The sequence below is a fragment of the Netta rufina genome, assembly GCF_964035555.1.
Source record: "Netta rufina genome assembly, chromosome: 6".
NCBI lineage: Eukaryota > Metazoa > Chordata > Aves > Anseriformes > Anatidae > Netta > Netta rufina.
In genome coordinates, this window is record NC_140129.1 from 24,517,231 (window position 1) to 24,537,913 (window position 20,683).

Genomic DNA, 20,683 nt, shown 5'->3' on the forward strand with positions numbered 1-20,683 from the left:
AAACAAACAAACAAACAAAAACAAACAAACATGTTTTCCCTGGTTACTTTCAGTACTTTAATACTTTTCAGTACTTTAGTACTTTTACTTTTAATCCCAATCCCATACTCTAGAAAGATCTTTTAAAAAATAAAATTAAATTTCTTAAAACTTTCTTGATAGGTCAGCTAGTTTTGTAATTCCTCTTCACTACATTTTTATTACTGTGTGTATTTTTGTTTGCTTTTGACATAGTTCTGTCTCGTGCAACACTCACATTTGCACTAAGAGCCCTGTCCCCATTAGGAAGGGTATTTCCAGTAATGTCACATCCAGGCTTAATATTGACTTACAGTTAGACGAGTGTTTTGTTTACCCCACCTTTTATAATCATGCTTAAAAGCAACTATCATACACTTACTTTGACTACTGCAGGCTTTGTAGCACTATTTGCTAGCTTAGAGCTATGAATGTCAGAGGCCCTGCCCTGGCTGTGCTTCCTCTAAAAATCACCCAGTAAATTTAGACAACCTGTGGTTTATTTAATGTCGTTGGTCTTAAATGGCTTCTGATGTACTGAAAAGTAAATGTAAGTGTTTTCTGCAAATTGTTGTCCAGCTATGGCAGGACAGACCTGACTCACAGTAGAGAAAATTGATAAGATTTCCCTATGTGACAATCAAATAGGACAAACATCTCCCACTCCGTTTCTTACCTTTATGCTTTTCTTGAACATGTAGCCTGGTGTTAAGGATCCTTTCCTAAGCAGTTCACTGAAGATAACTATTTGCTCAAAGAGAAACACCCTACGTTCCTTTGGTCGGGACTGAACTCCAGAATCCTGCTCGGTCACATAGAAAGTGTCCTGCTGCAGCAGCTTGCCTTGAGCTGTCAGCTTGCCCTGAGAAGCAGACAAGGCACCAGTGTTACAGATCCCAACCCAGTACGGTCCCTTGAGATGATCTGCTATATTTCATGCAGTCCACATTGTTCAAGCAGAGCTGAATTCATTTGAGACATATCCCCTCTAATTTATTAAAGCAGCAGTCTTTTAAATCAAGAACTCAGTTTAAGGAAAATAATACAAGTTTTCTTTACTGTCATCACCATCATATGTACATATAAAACCAAAAGCAAGTAGACTGTTTTTGTACTTAATTTCGAACACTGTTCCCATTAAGTAATTTGCTACTGTAGTGCAGTAGCCAAACCAGAAGTGAAAGACGCAATCTCTGAAGGTGCAAAACAGGACCTACCTGTTTGCAGGAATGCCATGATGTATAACAAGGTATGAGAAACTTAAACTTCATTTTGGAGATAAGACATCTCACTGGGTCTGCCAAAGACTACACTGGCTTAGTTACAAATCCCAAGCTGTAACCTGTGGGGTTATAACTCATGAGTCCCCTCCTGGATGTTGCCAAACTTGGAGGAAGCTGTTGATGTTAATGTTAGGTGACCTTACTAACAGGCAGAGCGGTCTGGTTCAATGTTTATTTTGCTCTGACAACAGAGATAAGAAGTCTAATTCGGGCTTGCAGAAGCTTTCACAGACCTCACATTTTGAAGAAACAATAGCTTGATTGTTACAAGTTTAGAATGACACTTTCAAAACCTCACCAAAGCATGCTGCTCACCACCACAGAGACAGCACTAGATAAATAGCCTGGGATGGGGCTGATTGTAGAGACAATCACAGAAAGATAAAACACCTTTCCTAGCCTGGTCGTTATTAAAGCAGAACATACCTCAAAGCCCTGGAGGCGACCCAGGTTCATCATATCATTGCAACGTTTCGGTACAAGGCACATTAATTCAACTGCTTTCTGTTAAGGAAAACAAAGGTTGTATTGGTACAAGGAAGTCAGAGGGTCCCTAAAAGAGAAGTGTCAAACAATGGACTCCAACAGCATAATCACTGCTAAAAATTATTCACGTTGAGGCCCTCGTGTACTGAACATTTACAGTAATATCTAAAAGAGGACCATGCCTTCATCTTTTCTTCTGACTGAAGCTAAAGAGAAACATCACATTTGGAATATCAGCGGGATCTTCGATCATTTTCAAAGGACTACCGGGGCTTGCATTTCTGCATATAAAGTACCATTAGACAATGCAATATCACTGTCCAGGCCATGAAAACATACCTCTATATCTGAGCACTCCAGCCCAGCTTTTTCACTGTACCGCAGGAAGTCCTAGGGAAAGCAGAAAGGTTTGCATTAAGGCACTTCAGAAAGAGAAGAAAGACGTCAGTTTTAAAAAAGAAAAAGTGTATTTAGCATGCGAGTTTCTGAGAAGGAACTTGCTAATATTAATGAATACATGTTCAGAAGTTGCTGAATGTTATGACCACTTTGTAGATATGGAAAAGGGGTGTGGATGGTTGCTGAAAATACCACAAGAAAAAGACAAAGCTGGGATTAGCCCTTGGGAATGCTGACTTGGTCCTTGTCTTAAGCCACAGGACCACACACGCTTGAGGAATTTTCTTTTCCTTTTGGCATTTCAGGGAACATGTTGCTGTCTCTTCACAAGTGTGCAGTTACCAAACTGTGGGCTGATGGCAGCCTGCTTGAGACTAGTTCAAAAGAGAGAAGAAACCACCTCAGAGCCCCGGTACTGCTGGAAATTACAGTATATGGTCCAGACATGCCTAATTTTGGATGTTACCTTGAGACCCCTAAGGATGAATATTCAGAAATGCTGAGTAATTGGCATAGTGAATAAAGTCAGCAGAAGCCATAGTGGTCAGACTCCTTAGGGAAAAAATTACCATGCACTCTCCAGACCAGAATATTGTGGAAATATGTTTTGCATGCTAATTTGAAGAGAGATATTCAGCAATGAGATATTCTGAGACATTCAGAATAAATAGTGACATACCATTCAGCACCAAAAAATGGGTTTATTAATAGTCTCGTGTGCATTTACTGCAATTTAAAAAACTTGAATGCAAGTTTGCTTTGAAATTTTAGAGGATGAAAAATTCTATTTGAAATTTATTTTCCTATAAAAATATTCCAACAGAAAATTATTTTAAAGAAATCTGATTATCATCAATTACAAACTACTCCCATAGAGATGGGACCCTCCTGCTCTCTGGACATTTTTCACAGGATGCCCACATATAAACATTCTTTCTTCCTAATCTGATGAAGTTATTCTTCAATTAAAACTAAGGCTGATTTAAAGTAACAGTGTCTAGTACAAGATCCAAACTGCATCTTTCCACTCACCTTGAGAAGAAGCTGATATTTAGTTATTCTTTGAATGGGTTTGATCAGAAAATCACTGATGGTTAGTCGTTGGTTTATTTCCTGTTGAACCTCCTAAAAATTGAGGATTAAAACACAATTGCAAACAAGCACAGAATAAGGCAAAGATAAAATGTCTCCACAGAGACTTATTTCTACAGAAAGCTGATCTGTTCTTAATCTTTTGTTTGCAAAAGGGTACTTTAGAGGATTTAAAAATCTGGCATATCCTATTTAAGCAGGGACTGGGTAAAAGTCATGACCGAGCTGGAAGACATTTGAAAGCACAAGATTCCTTCCCACTTTGAGCTGACCAAGCAGGGCTGCAAGGTCTGGAGACTGCTCTCTCCAATGCGGCAGGGTTTCTCCCACAAACAAGTACTACAGAACACGCCTTGTGCCCTTGGGTGAAACAAAATATCTTCCCATTGTTAAACAAGCTTCTTTCACATTAATATCTAAATGTGTCTAGTCCCACGGATTTCTTGAAACAACATTATTGGAAATTTATGAGAGGTACCACCCAGCTCCAACAACTTTCACCTCCTCCCTTGTTTGTAGGCTACAGATTAAAAAGTCTGTTTTATTTTGGACAGAACTCAGTTGTGGCACTCTGAAGACAACAGACAATGCGCACTGGATCAAGTATGTATTAGAAATTAACATTAAAAATTGAGACAAAATGAACTTTTCTTCCCTGTAGCAGAGAATTTATCAGCATGCATAATACCAACATGCTCAGGAGTTTGTTTTAGACAAACCTCACGAGTTACAGAATGGTCTACTTTACTAGGACTCACAGCTGTAAGTAGCAATAATGGATAATGAGCCACGCTTACCTCAAAATATGCCTCATACTCAGCTACTATGTATTCAGACCGTGGCTTATTTTGGCAATACACCACATACATGTGTAATCGACGCTCCTGTGAAAACAAGATGCAGAGCAGCCTGGTGAGATATTGGCTACTGTTCTGTCCTGCTATTAAAAGCCGGCAGATAATTGCTAAAATGTTCTGATAGGTCATCTTTCTTTTTAGTTTAATCAAAGATTTAGTTTCCTGAAGTGGGGAAACAAATTGATAACGGGTTCTGTTTCCCCTTAGGCAAGGGAAGTTTCCATGGGGGAAGCCGGTTAATCGAGAGACCAATTTTTCCCTCAAAATAAGAAGTCTGCAAGAAGATGGTGACTAATGTTTCAGGGAAACCCATCTGCTCACTGAAGATGAATAATGATGTTTAAATTAAGTTTAGACATTAAAAATATCAAGACAACACAAGCAGATGCTTCTGGAAAGGAGTTATCACACTTTAAATGACGATTAGACTAGAGATAGGTAACAAAATAAAACTTACATGTTTAATAAAAAGCTGTGCTAAACGGTCATGCTCTTGAAGACATTTTTCCAGTTCAGCCAGGAAAAAGCTGAAAGAAAGGATATCAACATTTCAGAAGACTTTTTTTAGGTCATTCCAGGGCAGATCGGTCATCCTTCAGTAATATATCAATGCAATTTTAGCTAGAGTGTTCAATAATAAATGAAAAGACAAGCCTGGCTTCAGCCCGTAATGGTGGCATTTCTAAAACAGTAGATGAGAGCTGTGAAATATGGAGATCTTGTCTTGCAAACTCTCTGGTCCTCTTTACTGTTACACTTACAGAGGTTTCAGGTTTTTAAAACTGTCAATGCCTAACTGCGAGAGTTACATTCCTTCACTGAGAACTTCTAAAGTAAAACTCGTCTGTATATCAAAACACTTGTGAAAACTCAACTGAAGCTTTACCAGGAATTCTCAGTTGCATGAGCAGATTTGGAATACTGGTCAACGTGAAAGAAATGCAGAAGTTTTCACTTGAGTAAACAAATCAACACCTTTTTGGTCACAGAGTAGTGGCATGTTCTATTTTACACCGTTTCTCATGATATTACCATTAGTTTTATTCATAAACTCAGCCTCTGTCTTGACCTGCACCTTTTGTAGGTGCCTGCTTGAATGCCCTTTCCAAGAATACACTGAGATGCCTGGAAGTGAGGTATTATCATCTCAACTAAAGTTTAGAAATGCTGATAGGTTTTTCTAACTGGTAGGTAAATTCTGACAATCTCATTTTCCATGATGTTCCTCTTTTTCACTGCAGGATTTCTGTCTCAAATGCCTCCATGGACTTGCTACAGAAACCAGTTGCAGAGCATATGCCAGCAATGGTCTGGCCCCAAGAAATCCCAGAACCTCCAAGAAGATGCATGTTGAACAGCTGTCCCAGCTAAACAACCCTATCACCACTATCAGCTACAGCTACTTTCGCAACTCAGTCCTGAAAAAAAAGTTAAATTAATCTGCATTTAAACAGACTTCTTGACCCAGATATGCAGAACTAAAAATAGAGACTCCCTCCCTGTGTGTTACAGAAAACTCTTATCACATTTAAACAGTGAATGGCACTGTTAAAAAATGCTCCATTGCTTATATAAACTTAATATTTTTCTCACATTTTTGTGTTTTGTGCTTCCAAGAGCTGTTGTCAGAACATAAGGACAGGACCTGATTGGCACCCAAGAGATGCATGATGGCAATGACACTGTGACTCCTTGATGAGGAAAATGTCCAGAGCCAAAGGAATACCTAGTCTGGTGTCCATTGCTCAGATATTCACACTGCCTGTACTCAAATTCTAGTTAACCAAAGGCATGGGGTTTTTATGAGTAGCAGAGTTGAAATGGTGACCATATTACCGAAAAGCATGACCCTGCTGTTCATAAAGTTACAGTAGAAATGGCTCTGGGTTTGAAATAACCCTTGTATTTCCAGCAACTTTTCAAAAGCAGCTTGAATGGGGACAGAATAAGATTTTCAAGGAAAAAAGTTCCTAATTCAGAGTCAAAAGCATCAGACAGGCCAAAGCCTGACAGAGCTTTAATGTGAGAAGTATCTTATCACCCTCCTAGCCTAATATTGCTTCCGTGGTCAGCATTCTTAATCCTATCAGCTGAACGTGCAGATGCTAGTGTTGCTGAGAACCACCAGATCCATGCCCACAAACCCCAGAGAGCCAAGAAGAGGGTATGTAGTAGTAGTTCATACAAAGGAAGGAAACAATAATTTTCCTGCATTGCTACTGCTCAGTGGCAGGATGAATTCAGCCTACAGCTGTGACCCAGGCAACAGAGTTACAGCAGCCTCAGAAGCTTTTCTGAGGATCCAGCAAGCACCCCACAAGCAACACCCCTCTTGGAGCTATGCTGGGACAGCTGAGGAGCCCTGCACTGACCACAGTGATGTCTCCCATGGAGCCTCTTGTTGTGGCTCCTCAGCAGGGAATGGCAGAGCTATTGGCAGCACAGCACTGACACAGACCCTCTTGTGATCCACAACATCTCTGTCACCCTGACCAGCACTCCTGGCATGGGGTGTGAGCCAGCATGTTGTATCTGTAATCAGAGATGGTACCACAAAAACCCTCCCATGAAGCCAGCCAGTGCAAAGCTGTAGCCCATTGCATTTTTTAACACTGGGAAAAAGGATTTTATGTAGGATTGATGCTTTGCATCATGCAGCTCTGCCATTTTTGGTTGGGTAGACAGAATCTTATATCAGAATCTAGTATACTGTTGAACTGAGGCTAAAAGCACATGAACTGTAACATATTCTTGGGAGTCACAGCAGCCATGATTTGTGAAGTTAGGAAGCAGCACTTACAAACCAACAGAGGCCATTTAAAGTGAAGCAACATCCTTTGGAAGCTCGGCCCTGAATGACCTGCTGATGATCAAGTAAAAACAGCTTAGATGTGCAGATACTACATACCCCAATCCTTCATAAACGAGTGGTTACAAGGGTGCTGAAAAGCAAACTAAACCAATGACTTACTCTTTGTGCCAGTCATAGATCTGGTGAATATTGCCAAATACTATCTTGTCTTTCCCTTTCATATCTTCGGAAACTCCTTTTTCTTCTATTCTCTTCATGAAGCCCTTTAGGATTAATGATCAGTGATTAGCAAAGGGTTTACTTAAAGAGGGAGTATGTATAATTACACTCACTTTAAAAAAAAAAAAAAAAGTAAAAGTTTAATGTCAGGCTTTTTGCTTTGAAAACACTTAAAATACCTTTTTTTTTTTTTTTTTTTTAATACAACTTAAAATCAGAAACCCATCTAGATATTCTAAATTACATAGTCTGCTTAAAAGAAAACTTTAAAGGATTTATTCTGAATAACTACAGTTGTTTTAGGAACCCCTTTGTTAGATGTCATTGAAGTGACAAGTGCAATTAGAAGATAAAAGTTAAACAAAAGTAGCTTATCATGCTCTTGGCTTCACTGGTAAGAGGGAGAAGCCAGACTCTGCACAGACAAAATTCTTCTGTTCATCACAGGGATGTGGGAGCACAAAGCCATGCAGAAAGTTTAAATAGTCACATGAACGGGATTTCTCACACCTCCTGAGAGTTTCTTTATAAGTCTTTGGAGCACTGCAGCCCTGTTAGCTTTGCCAGTGGAGCGTGATGTAAACAGAAGACAACACAAGTCTTCAAATTTGGAAGCTCTTGAAAATCACTGCTAGACGGGCTGATAATTCTCCCTGGACTAGTGAACGCCAGAAGCATTCCCAAAAGCCCACTTCAACCGAGTGCCTCCAGTTCTCAGTCCTTGCTGGGAATCAAACCAGACTGTGCATGTGAGTTGTCTCTGACAGGTGATTCCTAGGGATCAGCCAGGTCTTTACAAGTTGAAACTTACAAAACAATGACTGATTTTGAAAAAAATAGGAAAACAAAACAAAAATAAATCCTCCCTCTATGTTATCTCAAGGTGTGTGGGTATTTTTTTTTTTTTCCAAAACATGAATCCATTGGCCACACACACACCTCAGCACAGACCCGAAGCCAGGCTTTGGGAAGCTACTCAAACACAGCACTGTAGCCCCGGTGCAAACTCAAGGGAAGTATGTGCTACCACTATTCAGTATTGATTTGAAGTGTATCACTGCATGACAGCAAGAATGGAATGAAATAAATGGAAGGGGCGTAAATTCTCTCCCATTGCCCTCAAGGCTGCATTACAGCAGAGTTTGTTAGAAGCAGGGTAGCCAAGAAAAACCTTTACATGCTGGAGTTGAAACCTAAAATACAACATTTGTTAGATGGAAACAGAAATAGTTTCCGAAGGCATTTCTTCTTGTTTCTGTCAACATGAGGAGGGGACCATGGAAGCAGTGTGCAAAATAAACCAGTTTGTTTCTCATGCTGTATTTTTTGTTGTTGCCACTTTGCAGAATGGTGTTTGTTAGTGAGAAAACATTTTGCATAGCAGGGCTTGCTTCAGCTCACCTCCACAACAGTTCCCAAGTCTTTGACGTAGTCTTTTTCGGTCTGCACCAGCTCATTTAAGACAAACCTAAATTTAAACAGAACACACGCATTTGACCATGTTCCTTGATGTTACTATTTGGTCCTCTTACCACATATTACCTCCTGAAAAAAAAACACCACCATCCCAGGAAACACAACACTCTTCGCTCATAGCTCAGTGGGACGAAAACGACAAAAACTTTACATTTCAGGCCAGAGTAGTTTCAGTGCTCTTAACTCATCTCTCCTTCCCCTCTTTTGCACCAGGTTCCAGGGCAGTGCTAGAGCAGCAGCACAACCAGGTGCCTCTGCTTTCAACCACCTCTCCCTGCCCTGCTCTCATCTGTCCCCCCCATGCAGCCCTCCTGATAGCAATGGGGACATTTCCCAACCCATTTTGCAGCATGTAGGAGAGGGTTTCTTGCCCCAGTTAAGATGTAATTCGGAAGTTTTAAACACTGGAAAACAAATTCCCCTTCTTGCCTTAATGCGGAGCTTAATCTCTCAGCCTAGGTAATCCTTGTGGGGGTGGCCAGTGATTCCCACTTATCTCAGAACTAATAATCCCAGGGAGGAGAGTCAGCTAATGAAGGCTTGATGCATGCAAACAATACCAAGCTAAAAAAAAAAACAAAAACAAAAACAAAAATAACCCTCCTTTGTATGTCAAACTGACTAATCACATAATGTTCTTTCTAGGACAATTTCAAGAAGTTACAGCTTGCTGCAGACAGTTTTCCTCTCAATTACGCCAATACATGGATTTGGCACATGACAAATAAACTCCATCTGTGCTCCAGCTCGCTCTGGCGGTAACAAGGCTAACAAGATAGAGGAGTGCTTTCATGTCTAATATCGCTCCGTTCATGTCAATCAGCAGCCTGACCCACTTGAAGTGATAGGTCTGAGGGCAAACAGTGCTAAGATAAAAGCCTGCTTGAGAATATCTAGGGGAAAAAAAAACACAAGCTGGCTTTTGGCTCCAATACAATGGCTGTGCTCCCAAGGTGTCCCTTGCTAGGACGGAGCAGAGGAGCTGCTTGGACGCAGGGAGGAGATGCTTGGACACGAGGCAGGGAGAGGTCAGACAGCTTCACATTCATTTGAGAGTGAAATCCAGCCCCCTTGGCAGAGGCCTGGGCTGGCAGCAGTGGTGCTGGATGCTTGTGCTCTCGGCAGTGCCCTGCCAAGCTGCGTGCCTGGGTAGTAAACACGAGCGGGGCAGAAGGCTGCTCCCTCACACAGCGGCCGCGTGCGTCCCGTGCGGTGCCCTCTCGCTGGCTGACCTGGTGCCCTTGGGACAGGCTGGCTGCATCTCGTCCAAATGGGCTCACATCCCCTCTGGCTGCACTGCTCCTGGTGGAGCAGAGAGCTGCCCAGAGGCTGGGGAATCTCTGCCACCACCCGCCCCCAGCTCCCTGGTTTCACCTGCTGTGAGGGTACAGCTGGCCAAAGCCTGCTCTGAAAATGAGGCAGCAAATTAAACCTGCCATTCTGTACCTGTGTTAGGAATCAGGGTCTCCATCACCATTATTTAAGTTAAATTTGGCACTAGGGTTCCCCAGCTCCCCTCTCCCTGAAAAGCAAAAAAATCATCCTTCGTCCTCTGCTAGTTCCCTGAAGCCTATCTGACACAGGACCCTAAAGGTAGTCACAATTTGAGATTTCTAAGAAGCATGTTGCAAAAATTCATGTTCATTCATCTCCTCATCTGACAACACAGAGCAAGGACAGACAGTTACTTAGAAAGTGCTTGCCCCAGCCACCAGCAGGTATTGTCTACACAGTTGTAGTTAAAATGGCATTAAATGCACCAGGGGTAGAGCCTCACTTCTGAGTCAGTCTGAATATCTGAATTTGGGTATCTCAGTAACTCCACACTAAGGCTATACTGACACTGCTCAGTAAGACTACTGCCTGGATGCTCACAGGGACGCAGAAATTGGGTCTGATGGAACAGGGGTTTCCCAGTGCCAAGGCTAACTGCTGACAGGCACATGTTGCCTGAGACAGAGGAAATGACCACCCATGCCTGAGCAAGGATTCAGTTGCTGTTTTGTGGGAAATGGGGGGTCACAGCTCGAGTTTGGAGCCCGGCTTCCTAATATGGCTATGGAATTACACACAACCAGAGGCACAGACACAGAGCACAGACACCAGGGAGCTGGAGAGGAGACAGATGTCTTGTGCTGAAAGCCACTAGCAGGTGCTCCTAAACATCCTGGCGTTTCGGAAATCTGGACGGAGGCAGCAGCTAATTACGTGTAACACGCTGCCAGTCTGCCTGCCAGAAGCGTCACAAGTTAGAAAGCCTTACTGTACGGGGGCTTACACCAGCACTAACCTGAAGTTATCTAATGAATGAACTGCTACCAGAAACCCCCCCAAATTGAAATATCGAGGAGCTTTAAGGAGACAGACAGGGGCAGAGAGGTTTCCTGCAGAAAGGCTGACAGCTGTTTAGCAGAAAACTTCTTTCAGTCAGAAGCACGCCCAGGAGTGCTGTGCCCCTGCCCGCTGCTGGCAGCCCATCCCGTCCCTCGCTATAGTGCTTCTCCAGCTTCCTACAACAAACGATGTTTGTTGTAGATATCGATGGCTTTCACGGACCTGCAACAACCTCCTGTTTCCTCTCCCATTACCATGACCATGAGGGTTTCCCCAAATTAAACTTTCTCTTCTGTGGCATTTTCCCACCACAAATGCTTCTGAATTCTGCCCCTTCCTTTGCTAGGGTGAAAAATCATCATCTCATTAAAAAAAATATTTCTTTTCCTTGGAAGTAGCTAACAAGGTCAACAATATATTGCCCTTTGCAAGCTGATTTCACCTCTGGCACAGTAATTTCCAAAGCAAACACCTCAGTAACTCTGTGTGTAACTGCCCAGAGGCCTCTACAGTAATAGATACATGCTATCTGGGGTAAAAGCTGCACATTTTTAAGAGTGAAGATGAACTTCCTGGGTGTGAAAGCGCTTTTAAAAAGTATTTTTGCAGGTTAAGAAGAAACAGATGCAGCAGGACAGAGTTTTACTCCCAGTTCTGTGCTGGATCAATGACTACAAAGTATTCTTTCAGAGCAGCTACGTGCCCTCCCTCGGTGCCTATTTCAAAAATACGAACAAGCGAGACAACTTACATCCTGCCTCTCATTGCTTTGGCTTTTTGTTCCTCTTCAAGGTTTCTTGGGGGAGTTGAAGGCGTCATTCCTTCGTTTAAGCAGCCAGTGGCATCTTTTAAGGTTCCTCGGTAAGATCCTCCTTCAAGGGTCTACGAAAACCCCAAAGAACAACAGAAAAAACATTACCCTTGAACTCCAGCATCGGTGTTACCTCCTGCTTCAAGTCAATTCTGCAATCATCAGTGCAGTCTAAAACCAAGAGGAATATTTAGTTTTCCCCCAGGCCTTAGTGAGACAAAACCAAACTAGTTTTAAACTGATACAAGCCCCCTCCTCCAAAAAGGATTAAAAACAGAGAAAATATCCTTTTGCCAGAAGGTGAAAAAACATCCCAGTAGCCCCAGGATGAGGAAACTCTTCCAAATTCTTTCAAAACAACCTGAAAGCATCCTAGTGTCACAATCAGACCCAAGGTTAGGCTACACGTGGACAGTGTTTCTCTGCCAAAGACTGAGCAAGAATTCCTAGTAGCAAAGTAGAACATAGGCTGAAACAAATGGATGGATACAGAGCAACATTCCACAATAATTAAAGTTTCCCCCAGATCCCTGGAAAGTAATCGCAGTTGACCTAACAGTGTACACACTAGGGAGAGAAAATAAAATATCCTCTGAAAATACATGTAACTGGGTTAATGAAATACTCAAAATTTTTTAGTCCCTCAATGGAATAAAACTATTTTGAGTAAATTTTCTGGGAATGTCCTTCTCAGTTTCCCATGTCCCAGAGAGATCCTTCTCCACTTGCTCCAACTGAGCACCCTATTAACAGACCTCTTCATAACAACATCTCAAACTGAGAAAACGCCAAAACTTTTTGATATTATTCACTAGACAGAGCTGCTTGCACAGTTACAATAATTCAATGATTTTGTGTGTGCGTTGTTTTCACACACATAAGGAAATAAACCTTTGTAAGCTCATTGTAACTGCTTCAATCCTGGTTTATTAATCAGTAAAATTTGCTCAAAGCAAGTGTTTTCCTAATTTTAGAGGTCCTGGGACATGTAGAAAAAAAGGTTTATCTTTTACATTGACATTTTGTACTTCTGGGGGCAAAACTTAAAAGAAGCCAATATATGAAACACGATTTATTCCTTGTCCAACAGACATGGGATCACACATGTCATGTATGACAGTGCACGAGTGCACGATATTGAAGTTTTCGAAGAAATTAAACCCAGAGCATTTGTATTGCTTATTCCAGTCCCCGTCAGGTAGAGTTGACAAGACAGATTAAAAGCAACATATGAATCTTTTTAAAAATTAAAGCACAGCTGAGGTACTTCAAGCAGTTTTACTCTTCACATTTTTTTTTCACAGAAGCCAGAATACCAAACAAATTCATGTGCTGGGTATCAAAACTCCTCTGCCTCAGAACAATTTTGTTTGTTTTTTAAATCACTGCAGGGAAAGAACAGTCCCCAGGAAGAGGATAGTACAGTAGCTCATACCCTGCAAAGCCCTCTCCAAAACTGCCTTTTGACTTTGCAGTGCAGAGCCCATGGGCTTTGTCTCACATGTGGAGCAAAAATATTCGATACTCTACTGAGAAGCAGAGCACACAGGGTTAATAGAAGCATAGCAGATGAAGGTGGAAAGCAAGGAAACCAGAAACAGAAGTAGCCTTTAAATCCCTTCCTTAGAGCTGTATCAGGCCTGTTGTATACACAGTTTTCACAGCACTAAACTTACCAGCTTACTTTTGACCAACTTTTCTATTGCACTGACAAGATCCGCAGCAGTCGGGACATCGGAGGAGCTCTGTCGAGCAGCTAGCAAAGAAGAGGACTGCAAGACACCAGGTTGCAAAGGAAAAGCAAGTTAGGAGGATGAGAAGGGAACAGGAAACCAGTGGTCAGTGAAGCAGCTTCTGAGACAGGAGAAGAATAAACGTAGAAGGGGAGCAGGAGGGTTAGAGGAACACATGCACAGTAAAGTGAGTGAGTGTTGCTTTATCAGACAAGCACAGAATTGCCATCCAAGTCTGTCTGTGCATTCCTCTGCAGCAGTTCCAAGGCTGGGAAACAGGGAGCAGCATCAGAAACCAAGTTCATTTGCAACTGTGCTAAAATATTCTTAATGTCTCCTGGTTCCTCCTTCCAAGGACATCTATGGTTTTACAGGCTCCAGAAAATTGATCTTCTTGCTGCAGATGTAAGAAATTACCTTCTCCCTCATACATGCATATTTAATAGATGCAATAAGTGAAGGTACACGTGGAGTTACAGGCAATAGGGGAGGGAGGCAGGGGCAAAGAAATCCTTCCTCCTTCCTTCCCCAAAGATCAATCACAATGCCTAGTGAACTCAGATGATACCACACATTCATGCAACTTCAGCCAACTAAAATTTGCATCTTTTCTCTCCACTCTCTGCAATCAGTGGAGAGAAAATTCCCTTATGTATACCATCTATCCTAGATACCTGGCATAGGAGGGGCAGAAACACTCTCTAGAGATGCTCACTTTTCCCTACTGGCATTAGTTAAAATATTTTCAGTCTCAACTGAAAATTTTAAGATTGTCACAAATCTCCAGAAAACGCTAAGACCTCATCACTATACTGCCCGAACATCCCCACGGCAGTGTGAAGGCTGGCATCTCTGTGAAATGCTCAGCTCTAGCTGAAGGATTTTGCTCTACATGGACACCCCTTGGTCTTTGTCCTAAGAAATCTCAGTTTGAAAACCAAAGCTCAGATGATACCTACGGGAATTAACATTTATTAGCTCACCTGTATGTACATTTCTTCTGAACAAAATACTGACCAAACCCTTTGATAACCAGCTTTCAACAGACTGACACAGACTAAACATGGTTAAATTTTTAAAAATTCCACAGTAGAATTATTAAAAAGCTTATTCATCTCTCAGCTACTTGATATAGGTCTTCTGGAGAGTGCCTATTTCAGCGAAGTCATCAGGCAGGTGCCAACACATGCATCTGAGATTAAATAGTGCTGGGGAATGAGACGTGGAAAGGTGATGGCAGGAATTAGGCAGCTGGCCATCTCTTTCAGCAGCCCTTTGGGGATGCTGCTCATGGTGAGTGACACAGCCCCAGGAAAAAAAAGGAAAGGAGAAAGACAAAGCAGGAATGTGAACAGCCTGCCACTTTTAGTCTCCTCTTTCACTCAAATAATACATCTAATCAACAGTTCTAATTACAACAACAACAAAAATTATAGGTAATCAGGCTGGTAATTGAGGAATTAGGCTGGAAATGCAGGAATCTCATACAAATGTAAAAGTTCAGGCAGACAGATTCCCCTGCAATGCGACAGGCATGTCTTGGACTAAAAAGACCGAAAAAACAGGGACTCTAAGAGATACCGGACAAATACAGAGATGATAACTGTCAAACATATCCCTTCTAGTGGGAGGAATCCAAATTTTGGAGGCACTGAACAGCTGTTGCTCTCACTTCTTTTACCCAAAATTGCTCAATATCTCTAAAAAGTAAATAAGCGCAAGATTTTCAAGGGAGCACGGAAACATTTGCTGCCTACAAGTCTTTCAGGGTAAAACAACTCTTTGGTGATTGTCAAAAGAGCCTGGTTTGTGTGAGGCAAATCAAAAAATGGTGTTTCGATTTCCCAGTGAGTAAATTATGAATTTCTGATATGAAGATATCTGGTGATTAGTGGTTATAAGTGCCACCAGGAGCAGAGAGGCACTATTACTGCTAGGGCAGGGTGTCACCTCCCACCACTTCTGCTTCCCCACGCTGCTGCTCTTCCAACCTAGGGCTGTACCTGTAAGCAGTCACAGGACATGAGGACATGAGCAAGGAGCCATAGCCAAATTAACAAAGTTAAAGAGCTTTTGGCTCCAGAATGGCTCAGACACCGCTTGCTTAGTGTTTCTGTGCCAGGGAGTTCAGGAGCCACGTTTGTGGGCTGAAGTTGTGTATCCTCGTGACATAGGGGGAAAAGTGACCAGAGCTAGAGCAGCTTTGTTTTTCTTTCTCTTTAAACAAACAAACAAACTAACTAACCCCAAACTATTTAGCTAAATGACCCGGAGAACAAGCCAGGAGCAACTGCTCTTGTGCTGGGCAGGGATCCACCAGAGCTCTGCTTTGCAGACCTTTCGCCCCTGCCTCTCGCAGGCAGCCAGCAGCACACGCAGCACTCAGACAGCACCAGTCCGGGGCTCCAGCTACTTCCTCCTGGCCCTGCTGCCACCGCAATGTCACAGTGCTTCCTGGCAGATTAGCAGCAAGCCCCGAATCCTTTCCTCCATTGCTTTGCATCCTAGAAACATTTGCTCCCTTTCCTCTCGCTCTTCTTCCAAACTGCTGCCTGAACCTTTCCCAGGAACATTCTAGGTTATCACTTTTAATTTTTTTTTATTTTATTAATTTCCCCTATCCTTGCTTCTTTGCATGCGGTAATTACAATCAGAGGATAGAGATACAAAAGTGGCAGTGCTAAAAACAGATGCCAGCAGGAAAGCAGGAAACAGCCAGACAGGAGGATGGATTTCTGCAAGGGAGATGCCAGCACCAGGAAAGGGTGGGGGAGGACACATGGAGACAGGGCCCACGCTAACTGAGAAAGCAAACCACTTCCATAGCCAAATCCACAGATCCTCACCTCAAGTCCAAAACAGTAATTGAAGGACGCTGCAAACAACTGCACCATCTACCACAACAAATTCCTGATTTAACATTCAGCAGACGCTAGCTAATGGCAGAGAACTACAACCAGAAATACCACGTGCTAGGAATGGATTTTTTCCATGTGCAAGTTTTAAGGCACTTCAGAATAGGGGGTGTATGGTGGGACACAGACTGACAAAGTTCCTGGAGCCCAACCACATAGAAAGCCTGATGGAAAACACAAGTTATCCAACTCTTGGTAAAGGTGGTATTTCAGGATTCAAGCAGACTCCAGCACCTATCCCAGTCCTCAGGCCCAGGCTGCAACGAAATACCATTTCTGCTGCTACTGCCAGACACCAACAGCACTTTTGAAACCCGTGTGGAGAACACACGTCATCAACCTGAGTGGAGTTTCTGACCACACACAGCACAAGCACACCACACCTGGCATGAAATGCAATCCCGAGGCTAAACTGCATATCAGGCACTGTTTGTAAATTCAGTTGGTGAGAGGTATTAGGTTATGATTCGCATGTAGGTGCCTAGTGTAACCACATGTCTAGAAGACCACTGGGAAACCACTATAAGACAGCTCTGTGAGAAAAGCACTTAGAGAGCAAATTGATACAGTAGAGGAGGTCTTACCATCTCATCTTGGGTTGGATCATTGTCAAAAATCTTCATGGGAGGAGGAAGAGGTGTATGAGATTCTTCGTCTGGCTCATCTTCTCCCCAACCCTTCTTGCTCTTCTGAAGGAAAGTGAAATATGATTAGAGACAGGGAGGGGTTTCTTTTTATCTTTTCAGATATCTGAGCCCTGCCACCAGGCTTTGAGTCTGTTAGTGATACTAATAGTGTCTCACTATGGCACTGGGTGGAGGGAGTTGCAGGTAATACTAAACATCATAGAAGAGAAGCAATAAAGATGCAAGGCCTGTTAATCCGATTAAATTCTAAGAGTTACAGGAACACAAGTACTGGGGCACCAAAGCAGCTACAGCTGTCTGTGTGCTGGCGGAAAAGTATTTTCTAATTTAAATGAAAACAGCTCAACATACAGTTTTCAGAATGCATTGCTCTATTTGTGTTCAGTTAATATCTTCTCCATTTTCCTCCTGTAACTCTTTATTCACTTTGTCAGGAAAGAGCCATTCTAGCAAAGAACATGCCTGCAGAGAAACTGCAGCTACAAACACGCAGCTGATTTAACAGAGACATGGCTATTTCTCTGAGTGTTCCCTTTCAATAAGGAATTACACTGCCATGGCACGATGAAGGTGATATGAACCTCAGCAAAAACTGATAACAACTGCTCAGAAATGGCTTCATTTCTATCCTTGGCAGACTCCCAATAGGCTATTAAAAAAATCTAGTTAAAGGATGACAATGTATGCAGACTCTGAAAAGCTGTTCCCTACACATTCCGCTGCTCTTTAGATGACAATACTTCTTGCAAGACAGCTTTAATCAATTTAGTTTTTCATATGATTCGCTGCTCCCTCTAGACCCTCAGGGAGCTGCATTTGCTCAAGTGCGAATCACACACCCCAGACTATCAGAAACATCAGGCTTCCCTGCAACAAACCCCAGCACACACCTCATCGGCGCTGTCTCCTTGCGGAGTGGTTTCATCTCCGGTCTTTGGTGAGCCGAGGTCAAAGCTCTTCCTGCCATCTCGCACCTTCTTTTGCTTCTTGATATTGCTCTCAGCCTTGCCACTGTTCAGCCGGCGCACAGGGCTGGTCAGCCATTTCTTCAGCGTGTTGGTCGAGCGCTTGGGGCCCGGAGAGCTCTGGATGGAGTTGAGGGATGGCTGAGGCTGTAGGTTGGCCACCGAATCTGACTTGCCCCCGTTGTCATTGGAGGAAACTGAATATGCTTCTGCAAGAAAACAGTGCACGCGGGAGATTATACCAGCCCCTGCCCTATTTCCTAGTGTACATCAAGCGCTTGACATTTCTAAACATGAAAATACAAAATGCCTCAATGGAAAATGTTGTGACCTATGAGCGTTGTGTAATCCTTGTACACCAGAGAGGACAGAGAGGAATATGCCATGCTGAGGGCATTTTCCACTATCTTACACACTTCGCCCATCTGCTACCGTACTGTCTGTCCTTAAGAAAGATCACAGGCAGCAAAGTTACCTAGTTATTTATGAAAGTCTGAATTTCATGTTAAGTGCTGAATTTCTCAGCTTCTTCTCACAGATTTCATTGTGAATTGCCAGGAAGAAATCAAGCACAAAAAGCAGATTACTACAAGAGATCTGACAGCCACCAACACTTTGTCAGTTTCTGGTGCCATAAACGTTTCTCAGCCGTTGCCAGACCTCAATAACATTACTGATAGTTTGACTACATATTAACTTCTGAAGGTTATTTGAAACACCTTAAAATCATCTCCTTTGCCCCTGAAAGCAATTTGTCAGAAGACTTTACACCTTCCCTAGAACTAAGAAATTAGAATGAACAATTAGAAGAGATGACAAATTGTTCAAACCAAAGGAAACACGCAAGAAGGAGATACAGGCTTAAAATTAAAAAGATTTCCTTTTATCCTAGCAGGAAATTCTGCTGAACCATATCCAATTGCAATTATCAATACACATGTTCAGACTTGCACCTTAGAAATGGGCACAACCTCCCTTACCCTCCTGAAGCAACAGAGCAAAGATGTGCCAATATCAGTAAGTCTTTAAAAACAAAGCAAACAAGTTGCTGGAACATTTCTCAATTGCCCTTTAGGAACAAGTGCCCTGCTCTCACCTTTCTGAAACTGTGGCAAAGGCAACTCCCTCCCCAGAAGGGATCAGGGACCGAGGTGTTTTATCCCACACAGTTTAAGAAGATATTTTTTTTACAGAATTCAGAAATTCTGTTGTGCTCTTGTAAGGCTTATCTCACACTGTGCATCAGAAAGCAGTCACCTGACATTATTACACATTTTTAGATGTTTATCTCTGAATCTCCTATCCACCCCAGCAGAAAACAAAAACATAAGTTACAACACACAAACACAGCCTGGTGCATGCAGATATTCGCAGTTCCACAATAAATACCATGACAGATATTGGGTAATGCATGTGCTGAGGGAGAGCTGCTCTCCCAGTCCCCTGTACTGGTTTAGGAGCCAGTTTCTGCCACCTGCACACAGAGCTCCTGCCCTGGTGGGCAGAGCTGCTGCTCAGAGCCAGCTGCACACCCAGCAGAGATCGCAGCCCACATCGTCTGTCAGCTTGTCACCTGCAGACCAGGGGAGTAGTGACAAGGCTTCACGACCAGAGATGGCGTCAGTCAGAAGTTACACCAGTAATGTGTTACGTACCTGGGATCAAAAGTCAGGTTTTTAGAACATATGGAAATAACTGTAAGCAGCTAGGAGAAGTCAAAGTTCATTTCCCAGAGAGCAGAAAATCTAACTCGTCTGTCTTCTGACAACAGGAGGCGTGGGGGCGAGGGTGGCTGGGAGGAGGGCAGGTCCCAGGTGGAGCTGCTTTGGTCTGCCTGCAGCTGATCTGCCAATTTCAGGCATTCCTCCATCAGGGCAAAGTAGGAGTCTTATCTCAAAAAAGCCTGGTTTCAGCCAGCTCCTGTTGATGTTCCGTGAATGTGAAGTCGTGTTAAATCAACGAGCGCAAGATAATATTTGTCCATGACCAGCTTATCTTCCATTCAATAGGCTTTAGATAGCCTGCCCCAGCAGACTCCACGTGATGCTCTGGCAGTTTATCAGCACACCTTGCGTCAGCACAATTCAGCGTTTCAGGATGAGGTGATTCTGAGCACTTAGGCAGCTTGCAGGGTGCAAGGACCTTCTCCCTTCCATCCCCCCAGCCAGGGAGGTCCTGGTGCAAAGGGAGCTGGGCTGCAGTCACAGGGGAAAATTGCTGGAAGAACTCACTCACTGCAGGCTACCACTTCGGGGGGTGAGATTTGGGGAAAGCAGGCATATTACAGACTTTGCAGGGGACTGGGCTTAGGGGATAGTTGGACTTAAAATGAGGATAAGCCATCTCCTACATCTTGGTTGATTAATGTACAGAGAGGCTTTTACTACAGCTTGGAAGTAGCATAGCCCAAGCTCCTGCCTCAAGATGAAGGCACCTTGCCAATTTACCTCTTAGTGCTGGAGGGGAGCTGATAGGAGGCAAAATGGAGCACGGGACAACCACCAGCACCCCAAGGACTTGTTATTGAGCTGTGGGATCCCACTTCAGGCTGACGGGCTCGAGGCAGGGCCAAACCCAGGAGCCCCAAAGCCTGGGATGGCAGATGCAGGGACCTCCCTTCCCACCAGGGAACACCC

General features: G+C 43.1%; 1 protein-coding gene across 8 annotated transcripts in view; it reads right to left on the reverse strand.

Annotated features, from left to right (window-relative positions):
- KALRN (kalirin RhoGEF kinase) overlaps positions 1-20,683 on the reverse strand; it is a 493,218-nt gene that overhangs the window by 32,898 nt on the left and 439,637 nt on the right. For 7 of the 8 annotated variants that reach the window (XR_014618580.1, XR_014618581.1, XM_084289498.1 and 4 more), the window contains 11 exons: positions 17,973-18,256; positions 17,020-17,124; positions 11,728-11,858; positions 8,568-8,634; positions 7,107-7,210; positions 4,593-4,662; positions 4,076-4,162; positions 3,219-3,311; positions 2,127-2,177; positions 1,728-1,805; positions 695-880 (listed from right to left, as the gene is read on the reverse strand). Coding sequence is in view for 6 of the 8 variants with exons in the window: in XM_084289498.1 (XP_084145624.1) it covers positions 695-880; positions 1,728-1,805; positions 2,127-2,177; positions 3,219-3,311; positions 4,076-4,162; positions 4,593-4,662; positions 7,107-7,210; positions 8,568-8,634; positions 11,728-11,858; positions 17,020-17,124; positions 17,973-18,256 (1,256 nt within the window). In the remaining 2 variants the exon portion in view is untranslated. The remainder of the gene's footprint in view (positions 1-694; positions 881-1,727; positions 1,806-2,126; positions 2,178-3,218; positions 3,312-4,075; positions 4,163-4,592; positions 4,663-7,106; positions 7,211-8,567; positions 8,635-11,727; positions 11,859-17,019; positions 17,125-17,972; positions 18,257-20,683) is intronic. The other variant, XM_084289493.1, reaches the window with a different exon arrangement.